Raw genomic sequence first — 20,110 nt, forward strand, 5'->3', positions numbered from 1 at the left:
CATGATCTATGTACAAATACTAGTTGTGTTTTAAGGTACGAAACAATAAATGATTTTCCCAAACTGCAGCAAAGGACACATCACTATGTGCTCTAACTTTTTCACTTTGCTTCGGTAAAAACAAGCAATTGTTTTTCAGTCTACTTGCACAATGATAACAATCCTAATAGTGAAGGTGCGTGGTTTCTACCTATCTGATTGTTATTTGTTTTCCCCATTTTCTCTTCATCTTCCTCAATATTTCTGCTGAGTCACTGCTCCACACCGCTGTCGTGCTCACAAACTCTCTTTCTGGCTGCCCTTTGTCTTTGTCTGGACTCTGTTTTTCCTCTGTATACCATGTCTGTCTCTTCTCAATCACTTTCTCTGCTCTGTCTCGTCTCCAAGGCTTTTCTAGTCTCTTGTATGAATCTCCCCTTTTCCTCTCGCCTCTGCTGCTCGGCTACCTTTTGTCTCCTCAGACGTCTCTTTCTTTGTCAGGGTTTCAATATCTCTCTCCGCTGTCTTCATTTTTTTTTTTTTCCTGTCAAACCTCGGTCCCACTGGCTAATGGAGAGTTGGTGACTGATAATGCAGCTCATAAGATGATACATTAACTTTGCCACAGCCTTGGCCTCAGAGAGTCTAGTCCCCTGGAGATGGGGAGGAAGTGCGGCTTTAAATGGACTGTTGTAGATTACATCGATGAGATTGCTTTTAATCCTGCTGGAGTTCTGTTGTAGCAGGCTTTATGTTTCACATAATTAGCTTTGGAGGGGAAATGTTTGCAGGCCAGTGATTCCTAGCCTGTGACAGTGATTGTTTTAAGCTCGGATAAGATGACGGGCAGTTTTTGTCTTTGTAAAATCTATATTTCTACACGTGTTGTATGTGTATTGTTTGTTTATTTACCAAGTTGCCGTCTCCTGTATTTTCTTTCCAGATGTACAAGGCTAAAGTAATGGAGCTGGGAGAGAAGCTGCTGCCTGCCTTCAACACGCCAACAGGAATCCCCCGAGGAGTCATCAACCTGGGGAGGTGAGTCTCAGCGCCAGCCTTCACCTCCAAAAGTCCTCCCTCCTTGATAAAAGAGGATATCAAGTTATCACGCTGGCTGGCATTAATCAGCGCACATGCAGTTTTATTCATCTGAACAGCCAGAGCCAGGGCATGATTCAGAAACGTGATCCGAGTTTGAAGTGAGAGATGTCAACAAATACGAAATGATAATATTGTATTCAACCATCCTCTAAATCCTCAGTTAAAGGGATAGTTTTGGTGTTTTGAAGTGGGGTTGTATGATGTATCCATAGTCAGTGTATTACCTACAGTAGATGACAGTCGGCACGCCCCCAGCTTGGAGAAGCAGACAGGAGTTACCGCATAGAACCAAAGCAATGTACTGCTGTGGACGGGGCCATCGGACTCCATTGGAAAAAAAGCAGTAATTTCACCTTGCAGAACGCGGGAGTAGCTGGTCTGCCTCTGCCTCAATTGATCGGTGTTATTGTGTGACTTTGGTTAGTTCGGATTCACCAAAGTCACACAATAACACAAACTAACCGATTGAGGCAATGGTAGACCAGCAACCCCCGTGTTCTGCAAGGTAAAATTACATGATTTTAATGGAGTCTGGTGGATGTGGCGAGATCAAAGATGGATAGAACAGCTTCACTTCCCCATCGGAAAGGGCTGTCAGACAGTTAGGTAAAGCGGTGAAAATATTCTAAATTTAACATACACTTAAACTGATATTGATTCTTTTAGGTGGCTAAAATGTGTTTTGCTGCCGGCCCCGTCCACAGCAGTACATTGCTTTGGTTCTGTGTGGTAACTCCTGTCTGTTTCTCCAAACTGGGGGCTTATCGACCATCATCTACTGTAGGTTATACACTGACTATGGATAAGTACCTCATTACAGTACAACCCCACTTCATAACACCCAAGCTATCCTTTTAAGTTACATGCAAGGAAACTGAATTTCAACTTTCAGCTGTTGCAATGCCTTGGGACAACTTGGTACATAAAAATAAACTTGTACATGTTCTAAAAGAAGAAAGTAGTTCCAAATCTGCAGTTTTCTGCACATAAAAAGTGAATTAAGAAAAGAGAATTATAAAAAGAATATGTCTAAACAAACGGGCCCACAGTCTCCGTTTATTGACAATGGAGCAGCTGCAGGCTGAGCTTTACAATGACGATAACATTTGGATAAGAATTAATCTGTGTTCATAAACACTTTGGAGGATCATATGAATAATATTTGCATGTGTTTAAATGAGTTGTGTTGATTTTTTAATCTGTTCCAAACCATTACCTTTCTAATCTAAAAATCTTTACTGATACAATCTCGTTAATGCCACAGTCACGCAACACAACATCAAGCTATTTTCATTTTAAGAACAATTTGACCATGAGTTTTAACTTTCCTCTCTCTGGATTTGGATTTGGGTTTGATTCTTTTTAAGTGGGAATAAAAAAATGTGCCTCTTGTTTTTTGATTGAACAATTTTATAATGAGACATAAAAAAATCGCACAAAGTGATGAATGCTGATGACATCAGTGTGTCGGTGACTGTGACAGTCAAATTATCATCGCTAGCCCACATACCCACAGCATGACTTTATATCTGTTTCATGCATGAACACCAGGGGACAAAAGTTTACTTAATGATTCAGTTTGATGCTGTTTCCTTTGAGACTGGATCTGAAATGTTACACTCATACAGCCATGTTTGATTTTTGGAAGTTATTTAGTGCAATTTAAACTCTCAAAACTCCTTTTATGTCTGTTTTTAAGATGTTAGTAAATCCTACAGTCTATCCTGCCATTCCCTAATCTTATTTTATAAGATACTTCCTGGCAACTCTGTCATCCACCTGCTACCAATTAACCCAGCAGCCAAGTTGGACAGCTGCTGGCAGATTTAATTACCTTATTCTACAGTTAATTCCTGCTACATCACCAACATGGGTCTGTGGTACAGATGGGCTGGAGGAACCAGGCTGCCCATACTGTGGTCATGTGGGGTGCATGGAGTGACGTGCAGACACACAAACAAGCATATCCACTATACAGTACACACACACACAAACACGTAACTTGAGATTAACATATGCAATGTGTAACAACACAAGCAGGCCGTCAGCAGTCTGCACACGGGGAGGTTCAGATCTGCTGCCTGTGCATCTGACAGTGTATGAGACACATTTTCTTATAAGTGATGTACTGTTTTGCATTACTTGGTGTCCTTTCCTGCATATTTGTGTTATTGTGATCAGTCAGTCATCTGCAGGGGTAATTTAGCTCTAAGCTAAGTCTGGTACGATACATCAGATGGAAACATTTTAGATGAAAGTTCAAATCTCATCGCACACCAGATTTCTTTTTTTAAGCGCTGAAAAGATTAATTTATTAGGCAATTAGTAATCTCTATAAACAGATTCTGCATTAACATGTAGAATCTGTAGGCAACGGGACAAGATTTTGTTTGATTAGTTAAGAGACAAAAATGTATCATTTAAGTACGTAAATTACTAAATGATTTAGTTTATTTGTCTTATTGGACAGTAAACTGAATCTCTTAAAGTTCCCCTCCACTAAAAAAAAAAATTGTTTGTAATGTTTATGACCTTAATCACGATTAATCGCATGATTGTCCATAGTTAATCGTGATTAATTGCATATTTTTATCTGTTCAAAATATACCTTAAAGGGAAATTTGTCAAGTATTTAATACTCTTATCAACATGGGAGTGGGCAAATATGCTTGTTTTAAAAAAAAAAGTTGCATTTATGCGTTAAAGAAATTAGTGGCATTAAATCAAATTTGCAGTAACGCATTATTAACGTGCCCCAATATAGATTTTATCAACATTCATACAAGAAATGCATATATTGAGAGGTCACAGTTTTATTGTTGTGTGTATGTTCCTCGTCAACATCAAACACTACAATTAGTTTAGCTTCTCTGTACAAATGCACAAAAATGCCAATTTCCCCAACATATTATGCGTGACGTGATATTGATTTTTGCGTTTTTCATTATTTTCTACCCCTCATTATATTTCTGGTAGCTTTGCAAGAGTGTGAGGGTGTGTTTGTCAAAGGCAGTGAAAAGATTAATGAGTGCCCCCATGCATCCCCTCCACCTCTCCAAACATGCATAAACACACCACCCAGCGCCCTGCACCTCCACTTTGATTCTTAGATTGATTCTTCTTAAAGGACGAATCAGATGTGAGTCGAGCCAGAGCTACTAATGATGTAGACCCAAAACTTTTAATGGGTGCATTCATCAGACTGGAAAAGTCTTTGACTCACACACCACACATCTCCCACCTTTTTCTCTCCCTCCATCTCCTTCTTACGAATTCAGTTCAATTCATTACCGGATGTCTGATCTTCTCCAGCATCTATTAGAGGATATGTAAAGTCATTCTTGTAGCACATTCTGCCTCAAGTAATCACAGCCTTGCATTAGTGCACCGTCTCTGAGACCACACATTAACTGAGAATTAGATTTGCAGAGTGATATTACCCACACTGACTTGAGGAAATAAAACCGAATGATCTCATTCTGACCTTGATGTTCATAGGACTTTTGGTAACTTTTTAAAGCCGTCTTTACACAGTGAAAACTGAATTTGGCAAGCTTCGATTTGAGGTTCATGAAACTACACGAACATCAGTCACAACAGGCTACAATAAACACTTAAAGCTTGGGTAGGTAACATTGGAGAAACCAGCAAGAGGACGCTAGATTATAAAAATGATCCAACTGAAAAACCCAACCCAGTGTCCAACTCTCTTCCAATGAAAGTAGCTAACATTAGCAGCACTAGCTCCAAAAGTCCCTAAATCTAGCGAGAAAGTCGCCAAGTCGGCAACACCGACAGCTCGTCACTTCAGGCCTCCCTCCAAAGCCACTCCCCCAAAATTATCATTATGAACATAAACATATAATAATGACAACGGAAAGTTGAAGCCCTTCCAACTTAATTTAACTCATTCAGCGTTTGATAATGCAGCAGTGCTGCATAGCGTTGATTAATTCATAAATTATATGGTAAATTTAATGTCAGAAAATGCAGACGAATCCCCCTCAGAATGTCCCACAGCTGAAAGTGTTGTATTCAAACTGCATGTATTGTCCGAAACTTAAAATACTGTATATGCAGTTTACTATCACATAACACAAAGAAAAGAACAACATCTTCACATTTTAGAAGCTGGAACCATTACAATTGTTGCGGATACATTTCCTGTCAGAAGCGAATACATTTATTGACTAATCGTTTCAGCTCTGGTGTTGCACGTAGTTGAGTTAGAGTGAGTTTGGGAGAATGACACATGGTCCAACTCTGAAAACCACAAAATGACAACAGCTGAATGTTCAGATAGGTCGATATACTTTGGATGGAATGCATTATACACATCTCTGGAGATGTGCAGTAGATTAGGGTTATTGATTTCCATCTGAAAAGGGAATATAAAAATAAGAACTGTCTGTTATGATGCATTAAGCAGAGACAGAAGAATTGGCCAAGAGGTCCACCAGGCACTCAGAATCCGCAACTTTCTGCAACTTTGTTTTGATGTAATACTGAGAGAGAATCACTTCTAAAAGCACAAGTAATACTGCTGCTGATACCGGATGATCATATGAAGCTCAAGCTGCTTGTAAAACTTTTCTCTCACTAGAACTTCCCATCAAAACAGGATGAAATTCAGGATATTGTGCTGTACTTGGATGAATAATTTAGTTCTACAGCACGGACTGTGTATTCATATACCACTGGTGCTTTTATTTTAAGTTTGACTTTATTTTTGGAAATGTAGGAACATACCAGTTGTCATACAGTATTACCCACAGCATGAAAAGGAACTTTTTTCGTAGTTTTTGGTGATTGTTTTTATGCCTCTGCACCCTTTCTTGTGAAAGCGATATCTCAGAAACGCCGAGGGGGAATTGTATTACATCTGGCACAAACAACCACTTGGATTCAAGGATGAACTGATTAGATTGTGGTGGTCAAAGGTCACCGTGACCTCACAAAACACACTTTTGGACCTATAACTCAAGAATTCATATGCTAATTATGACAATTTCGCTCAAATGTCTAAATGGATAAAATGATGAAGTGAAGACATTTTGGACATGGATTTGAACTGCAACTTGTCTGGTTACCGGAGACATAAAACCGCGAGGCAGTAAATTTGAGTTTTCCTTCGGTTTCAATAAATTTGTATCTACTTAAGTGTACTATTGCGTCAGATTTAAGCTACTATACTCCTCTGGTCTAGTAGATTTTCAACTTGAACTTTTTACTCCGTAATGAAGAAAACAATATTGGCTGTGATAAATCTATTGATAGCAGCAACTACCTACTGTTTATGATATTAAGTCTGACAAAGAGTGAAATAAGGAAGAACATAAATCTAATAACAGTTAAAGGTTAAGCTGTGTTCTTGACTAACGGGTCATGACCATCTTTATGTTTCTTCAGGTTCCCTTTTCGCCCACTTTTAGAGGAAATTATTATACTTCTGCTTATAGAGTGCTGCAGAGATGATATATTTTTGTAGGCCAACCCGAAAGTTAGCATCGTTCTGGTTCCCTCGACAAAAAGCAAATGTTTATGATACTTAACATGTTTTGTTCAGCAAGATAAACTTCACAAATGAACACAACCTTTATGATTTTTGAATCAGAAGTAAAAAGCTAACGTAAACGAACTGCACCACAGTCACATAACTGTATATACACAGTGATCTTATGAAAGTGTTTGTCCATGTAGATGCTGGCATGTAACAGCCATGAGACTTAGTCTACTTCTTTGGTTATTGTTGCAGTGGCACCAGTTGGAGTTGGGGCTGGGCCTCAGCTGGGAGCAGCATCCTGGCTGAGTTCGGGACCCTTCACCTCGAATTTGTCCATCTGTCGGAGCTCTCCAGGAATCCCATCTACACAGAGAAGGTGTGATACATACAGTACATTTCCAGTTTGACTTTGCAGGACAATTTACGGCTATTCTACTGGAGTTTTGACCATGGATTTCTACCATTTCTCTGCAAGACGCTTTCCAGCCTTGAAGTGATGATACAAATTGCATATGTGAAACCATGGCAATGCAATGATATTCTTTTGTACCCTGGTGTCTTTGCAGGTTATGAACATCAGAAAAGTACTGAACAAGATTGAAAAACCCCACGGCCTGTACCCCAATTTCCTCAGTCCAGTCAGCGGCAACTGGGTCCAACGTAAGTACTGTGTTAGCTGTTTTTGTGACCTTCAATCTGGTTAAACATCTGTGAGTGAGATTATTGTAAGATTTTGGGTCATAGAGTTTCATTTGTAATGAAGGACAAGGTCAACGGCTTTATGGCAATATTAGAAAAAAGACACAAGGTTTACATGTGACCTTGGTGATAAATCCATCTCTGAGCTGCACAGTGAAGGTCATTCCTGTTACCTACTAAGTATTACAATAATTATGTTTTCCCAATGTGGGATGACGATAAAAGACTGAGTTCATTGAATGTCATTTCACATTTTTTACCTTCCCCATTTCTGACTCTTTCATTTGGCTATCACAGACCTCGAGTCACCTCACGTGTCAAAGCTCTTTGGGCTGCTCACATGTGTCACCCGCCCATCCGTCTATTTCCTTTCATTTTTAATATCGGGCTCACAGCAATGGCTATATGACTCCCATTGCTCTGGGTTATTAAAATGATAATGAATTCAATTACTTCATAAATTTGGATCTTTCCGATTTATCTGAAAGGAGGTGAGGAAAAAAAAAAAATCAGGGTATAAGATGACGCTGGGACTGAAAAAGGTGTTAATCTGGATGACTACAGAGGCTAATTGTTGTGGGTTGATGTGTAGAGAAGCAAAACTGTATATATTTATCGCCACGAAGGGGAAAAAATAAATCTTGGCTTCACAGCTCACCCTCATCTGTCTGTGTCAAGGACAAACACAGCAGCACTGTGATAACCTTGCGGGGGAGTCGGAAAAAGTGTGTGTGTGCAATGCATTCAATGAGCATGAGTGGATAGATGAAGACTTACAGTATGCACGCCTCCCCTGTAATATCATATTCCTCTTCAAGAATTTGAATGTGGACTTTCAATTTCCACTCGCAAGCTTAAAGTGTGTTACATCATTTTACCGTCAGTGAACCGAGAGCGTGTGGGTTCACGGTACATGATCATGCACGCCACGAATTAACCAGAAAAGCCAAGAAAGAGTGACAAAATAAAGAAATGCAGCGTATTTTGGATGTTTTACCACAAGACATAAATCTTATGTAACACTGTGATTCCAGCAAACCAGATGCGAGTTAGTCAGATATGGTGGCCTGTGAGGTTTGTGAATAAAATAACAGGGTTTTTGCAGGGTTCACCAAGTTAAATTTAAGAGTTTTTAATACCATATAGAAAGTCATTTAATACCTGTTTCATGATCATACCGGCCAAAGTAACTATTATAGAAAACCAGAAGGGACAATATGGCTTGGAATTATTTACCATTATATCCTATTTATTCAGTGCTTCCCAGCAGTATATACAGTGGGCAACTCCAGGTCTTAGAAGTGAAGCCAATGCAGAAGTGCCTTAAACTTGCATTCTTCCTAATAGCCAGCAGGGGGCGACTCCTCTGGTTGCAAAAAGAAGTGTTAGTGTATAGAAGTCTATGAGAAAATTGCCCTACTTCTCACTCGATTTATTACCTTAGTGAACATTGTAAGCATGAGTTTATGGTCTCAATCACTAGTTTCAAGTCTTCTTCAATACAGCATGATGTTCATTTAGTAAATGATGGTCCCATTTGGAGTAAGATAGATGATAAAGCAGGGTATGCTTTAGGGCATGGCTACCTTGTGATTGACAGGTTGCTGTGTGGTCTGGGAGTTGTCTGTGTTTTCATCTTAGAACTTTGACCCTTTCACAGTGTGTTTTCAGTTCAAGTTAATTTTGACTTTTTGGTTGCCTAAAAATGTCTTATTCAGCATTTTGTTGTACTTAGCTCCACCCTCTCGTGTTACTTCTGGTTGCAAAAGAAAAAAAAACATGGCGACGGCCAAAATGCTGAACTTAAAGCTTCAAAACGGCAGTCCACAAACCGATGGGTGACTAAGTCCACTTCTTATATATACAGTCTATGAGTATATATCAATAATTTCTAATGGTATAATTCATTAAGTAATGCGACCTAGATAAGCGGCATGAAATTGATGGATGGATTAACCAATGAAAATGATTTATTCATTCATTTCATCTAAGTTCTTGCTAAAATCAACACTTGCTCATTATGAGACAATTAATTACTGTAGCTAACGGTAGTGACAGTGTTTGCTACAGGTGTGATGGTGCTGACATAAACTCCACAAAAAAGGATTGAACAGCCTCCCGTACACACAATCCACTGTCACAATAATCCCCCTTTCAGTTTAAACGTCTCCCAACAGCCTTGAATGCATACAAATACATTTAACCTTTTCTTTTGAGGAAATTGTATTCAATGCTTTTTAAGTCTATTCAAGAACTGCAGATACCCTGAATACAGACCTGTATGTGACCCCGCTGAATATTTTCAAACAGCTCTGTTTCCCTCCTGTTGCCCTTCTTAGATCACGTTTCCATCGGTGGCCTCGGGGATAGTTTCTACGAGTATCTGATCAAATCGTATCTGATGTCAGACAAGACGGACGACGGCGCAAAGAAGATGTACTACGGCGCGTTGGAGGTATGGAAATTGTAATCTTATATTTCACGCTCAGGCATGGCTCCGTTAGATCGAATGATAACAGTTACAGTCATTTGCATAAGCCTGCGATCAAACAAAGTGCTTTACACCCAAGATGAAGCGACAGCGTTACATAAAACAACGAGAGGACAGCAGGTAAATTGCTTAAAGTTTTAGGGGATAGTTGAAGGATACATCTTTTCAGATATGGACTGTGTGACATTACTGGCTTCATTCGTCTGTAGGTGTCACAGTCAGTTACTCAAATTTTCCTAATGGCTTTTATGGAAAGAGCCACAATGCTCTCTTGATGGAGCGTTGAGTTAAAAAAAGGAAATGATAACAAGGTAGAAGATAGTTCTCTGTCCTGTATTTAATAAGTATTTCCGAGTTGAAGCCTTAATTAATGACCATCTTGAGCGTGACTGCTGGACGCTTGATCGATGAGGGTCGCCCCCCTTCTCACAGTGAAATGTCTCATCAATTTCATCATTTGACATTATTAGAGAGCAAATCCCGCTGCCGGTTTTTATAAAATCTGACAGCACACATGCAGAGAGTGACAAGACGTTAAGTTGTTTTTTAGTTCCTGTTTGCTCACATGCTGTAAGTAAAGGGTTCTGCTGGATGTTTATTCATCCGTGGAATTAACTGCATAAATGAATATTGAAAATATAGAGAGTAAGTGCTGGTCTTGTTGTTGTTTTTGTGCCACACCGAGGGGGAAAAAAAGACATGCATTTGATCTCTCTTTGTGCATCTTAAATCTCGTTCTGCTGTGTTCTTTACTTTTATCTGACAGCATTAAATTCAGGCTTGTGCAATGTGGGAAGTTTTTCAGCAACGGCCAACCTAGTAACAGAGCTGTCATCACGTTTAATTAAAAGTGACGTAAGTGATCATTTGGACATTGGACCGATCTGTTAAATTGCCATTACATTTACATAACAATAAGCATGTCTGAATGTCTATACTGCACTAAAGGTAAAGATAATGGAGTGATAGTGCAAAGCAAAGTGCCCTATCGTCACTCAAAACCAGGGATGTATAGATGTTTCTCTCTCCTGTTGGCATTCAGTGGATCTCATTCAGAAGTAGATGTAGAGCTCTAATGGATGCTTTTATTCAAAGCACCATACCATGATTATATACAGCAGGAGTATTTTTATGACAGAGATGCTCTCAGTGGAACGGTCACAGGGGAAAGGAAGGAATATAAAATCGAAAAGGAAAGCTTCCTGGTACTGTGTAATTTGATTAGACGGCAACTCATTCATGTATTTATATACTGTCATGTAACATAGGAGCACTCCCGCTACCTGCAGATAGACATGTCTGTGCACATGAACCCACTCCACAGTATACATACAAATACACAAGAATCTGTCTGTTTTGGTCTTTAGTGGAGATAATGTCAGAGTTAAGCACATCCCCTCCGGCTACAATTATAGTATCACAGACAATACGTTAAGATTGCCATTGCCTCAGTTCTCATCAGAGGGTCAAGCTAGAGGCATAACTGCTAATTACAGACTCTCCGTCTCCCCTGTGACTTGGTATTTAAATGGCCATGGACCCCCGCGCTATCAGATTAAGTCATATACTGTGTGTTTGTACAGAGATCTAAGGTGAAGGCGCAGCACAACTCATTATCTTTGGCATTCAAATAAAAGTAGATTACTAATTAAAACACAGTGTTGAATGAGAGAACATTTTCCAATTAGACTCTGCCATGATTACTGCTAACAACAGCTAATTAGCTTGAAAATCATCAGTCTCAGCCCTCAGGAAAAATGATTTTTTTCAGAGAACATGGTATTTAGAAGCTTTCATATTATACACATTACGACGCTTTGTCGTCAGCAGGTTGCATCTTTATCAACCCTCATTTAGCAGGAAAGGCTTCTCACATACAGGAGTGGTAGGAGGGAATTGCTACATGAAGGAGAAAGGTGTACATAGTACAGTACTGGTTATCACCATCACGTGGCAATGTGAAATTAAAATATCCCACTCCACAAACCAAATGTTCTTCATATATAAATATGAAAGAGGATGTCTTCATTTCCTCATTTTTTGTCCCAAGCTCATCCTGAAAGAGCTGTTAACAAAAATGAATGACTGATTGGATTCACGGGGGAATTTACACTTTTAATTATCAGCCCTGTGGGGTGTTGCCACTGAATATCACAAACGAGTATTCAAATGCAAAAGGAGCATCAAGCCAGACAGAATGGACGGGAGGGAGATGAGAAAAAAAACAAAATCTGTAAAAGAGAGGGAATGATGAGTTGTTCAGAAATGATCTCATGAGATGTCCTTCTGTTACATTTTGTCTTATAAAACATAAAGCGCTGACAAGAAACACAGCTGCAAAGAGGCAGAAATGCACAAAACATAACTTTGCAGATTCCTCTGAAAAAGATGATTTCTTTCTTCGATAAAGAAATCTCCCTTTCCTTGTCTCGGCCTCGTCCATCTGTCTTTTGATCATTTATTAAAGGGTCTGTACTGGACCTCTTCTTCACGGGGTATCAGATAAAATCCCGCAGAGGGTTCTTCCTGTTATACAACACATACATAATTTAACATATAAATGTAGACATTTACAGTGTAGCAGCCGTATTGCACTCATCACTCGGGTGTTGAGATTGTTCACATAAACAGGCCTGTATAGAAAACATTATGTTTAGATACTCCGATTGGGAATTTACATCTTTGGTGGTTCAACCTCCAATTCTGACTTTTCTTATTATTGCTGTCAGATCATAACTAGTTTGTGTGTTGACTAGCTTCATTGCAGCACAGTAAGGTCTTGGTAGGTGGTGGTTATTGGTTAGGTTAATTTAGCACTAGCTAGCACTGTTGTGTCAATACAAAAGTATTGCAAAGCTTAGTAAGCATATTCAGTTCACAAAAGGGTAAATCCACATACAGTAACTAGGGCTGTCAATTATTCAAAATATTTAATTGCAATTAACTGCATTATTGTCCATAGTTAATCACGATTAATCGCAAATTAATCACACATTTTTTATCTGTTCAAATGTACCTTAAAGGGAGATTTGTAAAGTATTACTCTTATCAACATGGGAGTGGGGAAATATGCTGCTTTATGCAAATGTATATATATATTTATTACTGGAAATCAATTAACAAGACAGAACAATGACACATATTGTCCAGAAACCCTCACAGGTACTGCATTTAGCATAAAAAATATGCTCAAATCTTAACATGACAAACTGCAGCCCAACAGGCAACAACAGCTGTCAGTGTGTCAGTGTGCTGACTTGACTATGACTTGCCCCAAACTGCATGTGATTATCATAAAGTGGGCATGTCTGTAAAGGGGAGACTCGTGGGTACCCATAGAACCCATTTTCATTCACATATCTTGAGGTCAGAGGTCAAGGGACCCCTTTGAAAATGGCTATGACAGTTTTTCCTTGCCAAAATTTAGCGCAAGTTTTGAGCGTTATTTAGCCTCCTTCGCTACAAGCTAATATGACATGGTTAGTACCAATGTTTTCTTTAGGTTTTCTTGTTTCAGATGATGCCAGTATCTTCACTCTAGCTTTAAAACTGAGCTACAACCTAAAAATCACAAGTTGCGTTAATGCGTTAAAGAAATTAGTGCCGTTAAAACGAATTTGCGTTGACAGCCCTTACTGTAACCTTAAGAAAATGCTGGTTTAAATATTTCTGACCGTGTGTGTTGCTGCAGGCGATTGAAGCGAACCTGGTGCAGAAGTCTCCCGGTGGTCTCACCTACATGGCCGAGTGGAGGGGAGGGATCCTGGACCACAAGATGGGCCACCTGGCCTGCTTCTCCGGGGGCATGATCGGCATCGGAGCTGACGATGGAGCGCCGGAGAAGAGGCAACACTACCTGGACCTGGCTGCTGAGATCACACACACATGTCACGAGAGCTACACTCGCTCAGGTGAGTGGAAATGTCAGGAACGCTGAAGAGGGATATTTAGAGTGTGCAGAGACCCTTTGCTTTGAGAGGGTGCACAACAGTTTAGTTCAGGAGGCTCAGTGTCGTCCAGGAGGAGGGCAGCAGATGAGTAACTGCTCCTGCTCATTTTGCTTTGGATATAAATATACCATGTCAAATTGAAAGATAAATATTTTACTCTATACATTGCCTGCAGCCATATCATATTTTTTTTTTTTCAAGATATATCTCTGCACAGGCTAAAGATTAAGATACAATACCTTATTGCCATAGAACTTAGTTGTTAGGAGTGGAACCGAAATAAAAGATTCTAACCCCGTACCTGCGCCTTTCAGACCCAACGCGACTTTATTTTATTCTTCAAAAACAAAATAATATGCTTGCTTTGCACAGAAAAAAAAGTAATCTGACAAAAGACCAACACAGAATATGGCACACCAAAATACCAGCACAAAACAAATAACTGCTACTAGCCGATAAGCCCTATAGGTTTAGTGGCAAAGACACACTTTGCAGTCAGCTACCTGCATTTAACACTATAGCATCTCAAAATAATACATTTTCCAACTCACTGGTTGGTAGATCAACTTCGCGTATCTGATTGCAAAACATGACATGCATCAGCATGGATGATTTGCAGAGTCAGAAAGAGAGAAGTAATTTTCTTATTAAATTGCATTTGAAAATAATCCAACCCAAGCCCAAAGCTTTATGGAAAAAACATCCTGGACCAGACATGACATGCGACCCGTTGTCAGATTCAGGCCAGGTTGCTGAACTCTAAAACAATTGATTAATTATTTGTTTAAATACATGAACAGATTTCATTGTTTATCTTTCTTAAAGCTTCCCATCATCTGAAAATTTAACTCACAAGTAATTTCTATTATTTGTTCTTACTCTTTGGATAAGACTCATTCTGTATTTTAGACATAGTATATGGTGGCTATTATACAAAATAAGCCAGTGAAATGTCATGCTTCATTACTGTTGTGGTACACTATATCTGTCTTTCTAATAGAGGTTATGGTGGCATTCAGAGTAAGAAAATTACAAGTCTAGGAGAGCAATATTGTAAATTAAAAAGGCCTCAGGCTTTTTAATTTTGCCCCGACTCAAAAATCGTTCTCGGTGGCTTCACCCCAACAGAGGGACGACAGGTCTAATAAGGAGCAGCGAAGAATTAGAGTCCTTGATTATTCTCCAACGTCTCACAGCTGTAGGCAGACATGGCGGTGTCTCTAAGTTTGTTAGATACTGATAATCACATTTTGTTGTAATTCAGGAGAAAGAATGAAAAGAAAAGAGATAAGGAGAGAAAATGGAGATAAAGTATGGACGAGTAATAAAAACTGAGTCCACAGGCAAATTTACTGTAGCTCTAGCCTAGAACTGAAGGAGAGTAGAAGGGCTGTTATAGATATACCAGGGAGAAAAAATGCAACGGAGAATGAAAAAGGAGAGGAATAGTTGCCAGCAACAAGCCTGCCTTCATTTTTTTTTTTTGGAAAGACCCTTGTTTGATCTCTTCTCTTCCCTGGCACCTGTCTTGGCCCTGACAATAATCTCCTCTGCTAATTTCAAGCTTTTTCTTTCACCCCCTCCACTGTTGGGTGGGCTGTAAGGATTCATCCTCAATGTTCACTCGCCTTCGCTTCTCCAGTAAGATAATGTGACTCACCACATAACAGGTTCCTTGATACGCTTGGAATACTTTTGATCTGCAGGCCCAAAAGGCTTCTCTGGCTTTCTCTTTCATAATCATCCATCAGGTTTCTCTTAACTCATTAAAAGGGACTGGATGGTTCTTAGCAGCTCTTGGATTAGCTGTCTGCAGGAGAGAGACAGAGAGAGAGAGAGAGAGAGAGAGAGAGAGAGAGAGAGAGAGAAGTGAGATTTGCTATTGCATGTGCATTAAGTGGCTGCTATCTAGCTGTGTCTTAAATATGGATACCATAAAGACTCTCCTTCTGCTGCTGCTCTGGATCAATGCCACCTTCACGGCAACCGACTGATGCATGGGAAGCCGCAGGAAGATGAAAAGGTTATTGGTTTCAGAGAGAAGGTGGTAATAGACTTTTAATGCATAGCTGTATTAGTTTAGCTGATGTACAGAAGAGCAACTTTGAGAGACTGACAGCATGTATCACTTAAGGCTGTCACTTCTTATTCTAACCACTGTTCAAATATAGGAAAAAATAAATATTTGATCTGTAATCATTAATGTTCAGATGGGAATTAACAGAATGACTGGATTTTGCCTGGGGAATTTTTCTTGTGTGCAATAAGCAGGTGGGGCAGGAAACTGGAAGGTAAAAAGTTAACATAGTTGAGACCAAAACGTGTTGCGGTGTAAAAAGGTTGCTATTCAGTTCCCAAGGCAGGTAAAACAAATCCTGAGACAAATTTCTAAATTGGGTTTGACACAGACGTGCTATTCATCTGATGAACCTGTGGAAAAATCAATTGTTTTGTCTGCTCTGTGAGTTACCGAGGATCCTCTGTTGAATTAGCGTTAGCGTTCCAATCACAAGCATCGACAGCGCAGAGAATGATTTAGTTCAAAAACAGGCTGTCAGGAGACAGGAAACAGAGTGTGGAAAGAGCCCAGAAGTGAAGTCTGATTAGGAATCAGATAGATGTAATGAAAAGTGTTTCAGTCGGAGAGGAGAGGCTCTGAGCCGTGGAGTTACAGATGTGGCACGGATGGTTATGTTGTGCTGGCTAACTTGGTGCTGTGGAGATGTAAATTGTGCTTAATTCATCAAGACAATAGTTAAAAGGTACCATGTGGATAATCCTGCCAAACGGTATTGAGTCCACTTTTTTTCTTGCACTTGTCTTGGAATTGTGCCGTGTTAGACTCGTACTTGTCTTGGCTATTGAGAACTGGTCAAGTTGTTCCTGGCTGCTGATTTGGGATCAATTGTACAAACGTTAACTTATTTTAACAGTGTTTCCCGTATATAGCATTCAACAGCAGCACAGCACAGCTGATAAAAATATCCCTGAATGCAACTTGGGCCGCCACGGCAAAAAAGTTCTATGAGTGTGAGAAATGCAATGAGAGGAAGAGGGAGTGAGACGGCGCCTGGATGAGAGACATGACCAAATTATCATAGTGTATAAAAATGCAGTCCAGTGACGATACAGCCGTTTCATACACCAGACGTACTGTATATAACACGGACCTGCCGATGCGCATTCAACCCGTGCTGGACCCGTTCATGTGAGTCAGCTGTCACTCTGTTTATCACTGTTAGTAGAGACTTCAGTCTGCAGTTTAGCTACTTCAATCAAACACCTGAGACAGTAACATTAGGCTTCATGATCAAAGAAAGTTTTTGTATCAGGTCTACACTTCCGTCTACGGTGTGTCTCTCTCTCTCTCTCTCTCTCTCTCTCTCTCCTCAATGTTGTGCGCAATAGTCTGCATCACAAGGAATACGACCACCTTTTCAAGTGGACTCGAGTACGGATCGACGAACCGTGCCCGAGTACGGTACGGAGCCTTCACACTAATCAATCGAACCGAACTTTGGGGACTAGTGTACTCGTATCCGGGCCCGGGTCCCTAATGTGAGAGCACCCTTAGTCTCTAAATTAATCATAGCTGTGTTTTGGGCGTAACATGAATCAAACCAATCAGAATGTCATCTCCCATTCCCCTTTAAATGGCAGATTCAGCAAATTGGAAAAGCGAGTGATTTTTCTGCAGTGAAAATGTTGATTTTGAAAGACTAAATGCCAACAAATATCAATCGAAGCAGAATATTTTGTTATATAAAAGCATGTTGTGAATATTCCAATACTTTTGACTTTTGGACTTCACAATGCGCTGAAGTTATTGGAAATCGGAACAATCCTATGCAGCCACCGCTGGCTATTTTGCTATTGCTACTTCTGTCTCCTCTGTATTTACAACACCTATTGTATGTATGTCTGTCCTGGAAGAGGGATCCCTCCTGTTGCTCTTCCTAGGGTTTCTCATTCTTTCTTCCTCCTGTTTTTTTCCTATCCGAATGGGGGGTCTAAGCATATTGTAAAGTCCCATTTGACATACAGTATATGTGATTTTGGAGTGTATACATGTAATTTACTTGTGAGTGACTTGAATCCACTGATCCACCTACTATATATTCCTGTCTTGATGGTTATTCAGTAATCATTTTTCCTTCTTTCTGATCTTTTCAGCCACCAACTGGTGTTCACTCCCACTTTACCGCTTCATACAATGATATGTGTACAGTAAAGTCTGTGGGTTTGTGTAGACGTAAATAATAGTAATAATAAAGCAGTAAATACTGCTTTCGCGTTTCTCCTCATCTTGCTTGAACATGCTCACTCACGCACACTATAATGGACTAGCTGATCAGGTGGCCCTGCTGTCTGTCACCGTGACCTCTTACTTCAGGATGATTGTCTGGCCCAATTGCATGCAGCTACTTGCAAACCCCTCAGCGACCTCAAAGAACTTGTTTCCTCCAATATGGCCCAATTTTCCAAGCGGCTACACATTTGTTGGCTACAATCACAGATGATGGAGGAAAAAAAATTGGAGCAAACTGAGCACAGTAGGTAGAAACGAAATGTCAGACTCGTCATAATACAACTTCCACTTCAAGCATGTTTCTGAGATGTTGCTATGCCGATGCTCCTGGCCTGACCTTGGCAAGAATAGATTCCTTTGTGCTGTATCATGAATAGAATTCAGTCTTGAATAGTGGTAGAAATATAATGTAAGTAGGGGGAAGAATACGGTGGAAGGGAGAAAAAGAGAAGCCCACAGACCATCTGGGGCCGTCGTAATTGTTTACCCATGACCCCTCTCTTGAAACTAACAATTGAATCGTATTTGTGCACTGCGGTGTTATGTTTGTTCACTTGCAAAAGAAAAAGAAAAACATTTGGTGTGCTTTGATTTTTAGATTTAGAAGTTGATTGCAGATCTGTTGAAAAAGTGCCCAAATAAAAATCTATTCTGTCTTTATTTTGTTTTTGTGTCCATCAGCCACCAAATTGGGACCTGAGGCGTTCCGATTTGACGGCGGAGGAGAAGCCACAGCAACCAGGATGGGCGACAGATATTACATCCTACGACCAGAAGTCATCGAGAGCTACATGTACATGTGGAGACTGACCCACGACCCCAAGTACAGAGAGTGGGGTTGGGAGGCTGTTGAGGTGAGACCATTTTTTTTTAAGGAGATGACATTTTGAAAAATGCATTTAATGCTTTTTTATTTATACACAAACATTTTATTGCAATAGTCCTGTTTGCAAAGCTTCCCCAAGATACTTTTAGTCCAAAGATAAAATAGTCCTCATCTCTGAAGACTTTTCTCTGGTAAAAGTTTTTCATTATAGCAGAACACAAACCCCACATTAATCTTGCTTAGTTACGATCATTTTTCATCTTGTTTATCCTGTCATGCACTCTATTGGCCCGAATATAAGACAATTTATTTTCCGGAAATTACATTTGATGAAGTGGATGTCGTGTTATATTCCATGACTAGACATTTAAATATTAACAAAACCAGAATATCCAATGAATTGCCACCTTAACATGGTGGAGGGGTTTGTGTGACCGAGTGACCCTGGTGGCTGTGTTGTCCGGGGCAATAGCTCATGGTAGGTGTGAGTCAGGTGTGAGTCACTGCCCCAAGCAAGGGAGTTTAACTATCTTTGTGGTTGTGGTGAAGAGGGAGCTGAGCTGGGAGGCACAGCTCTCCATTTACCAGTCCATCTACGTTCTGACCCTCACCTATGGTCATGAGCGACCCCGCAACCCGGCCCCAGATAAGCGAAAGAGAATGGATGGAACATCAAAGTTAAAGTGTGTCTTTTTAGGCTGCCAGTATGCAAACTAAATGCTTTTAGGGCCGACTTACTCTAACTCACACCTAACCTGTTTGGTTAGGTTAAACTCTGGTGCTTTTACCAGTTTAGTATGGTTCGTTTAGAGTGGCTTGAACGCAAAGTAGACCAACCAAATGAAAGTATGACAGTACTGTAGATTAGCTTGAATTCAAAAGCTAAAAACCACCATAAAAATATATCTGCTGAATGTGTACTGTTAAGAAGTGATGTCTCGATATGTAGGCTAGATAGCCTATATTTCGACAAGATTATTTTGTAACCATGGTAAAACATGTCACCATGTGAGTGCAGGGGTTTTCCCTGATCAACCAGCAAATGAAGCACAGTGCAAGTCAGAGGTGTGTTGACCTTTTGCCCATGTATTTTAGTAGTTCCCGAAACGTAGCGACCACACAGTGACTACCTTTGTGAAATGTTGCAGTACAAAATGCCTCTTTTTTTGTCCCGTTTCTGTCAAAGATCCATATGACTTCATGTTTACAGCTCTTGGTTTGGTTTTAAAAAGTCGGTGTGAACACAAACTGG

General features: G+C 40.0%; 1 protein-coding gene and 1 long non-coding RNA gene across 9 annotated transcripts in view; one reads left to right on the forward strand and one right to left on the reverse strand.

Annotated features, from left to right (window-relative positions):
- LOC119497485 (mannosyl-oligosaccharide 1,2-alpha-mannosidase IA) overlaps positions 1 to 20,110 on the forward strand; it is a 216,142-nt gene that overhangs the window by 191,941 nt on the left and 4,091 nt on the right. For 4 of the 5 annotated variants that reach the window (XM_037785642.1, XM_037785641.1, XM_037785639.1 and 1 more), the window contains exons 6-11: positions 923 to 1,017; positions 6,833 to 6,959; positions 7,150 to 7,243; positions 9,622 to 9,737; positions 13,465 to 13,684; positions 18,714 to 18,886. In XM_037785642.1, coding sequence (XP_037641570.1) covers positions 923 to 1,017; positions 6,833 to 6,959; positions 7,150 to 7,243; positions 9,622 to 9,737; positions 13,465 to 13,684; positions 18,714 to 18,886 — 825 coding nt within the window. The remainder of the gene's footprint in view (positions 1 to 922; positions 1,018 to 6,832; positions 6,960 to 7,149; positions 7,244 to 9,621; positions 9,738 to 13,464; positions 13,685 to 18,713; positions 18,887 to 20,110) is intronic. The other variant, XM_037785643.1, reaches the window with a different exon arrangement.
- LOC119497511 overlaps positions 6,619 to 20,110 on the reverse strand; it is a 116,970-nt gene continuing 103,478 nt past the window's right edge. For 2 of the 4 annotated variants that reach the window (XR_005208937.1, XR_005208936.1), the window contains one exon: positions 6,619 to 6,946. This is a non-coding gene — a long non-coding RNA (uncharacterized LOC119497511). Of the gene's footprint in view, positions 6,947 to 15,383; positions 15,534 to 15,656; positions 15,714 to 20,110 lie in introns of all 4 variants that reach the window. The other 2 variants (XR_005208935.1, XR_005208934.1) reach the window with 2 other exon arrangements.

The sequence above is a fragment of the Sebastes umbrosus genome, chromosome 11, assembly GCF_015220745.1.
Source record: "Sebastes umbrosus isolate fSebUmb1 chromosome 11, fSebUmb1.pri, whole genome shotgun sequence".
Taxonomy (NCBI): Eukaryota; Metazoa; Chordata; class Actinopteri; order Perciformes; family Sebastidae; genus Sebastes; species Sebastes umbrosus.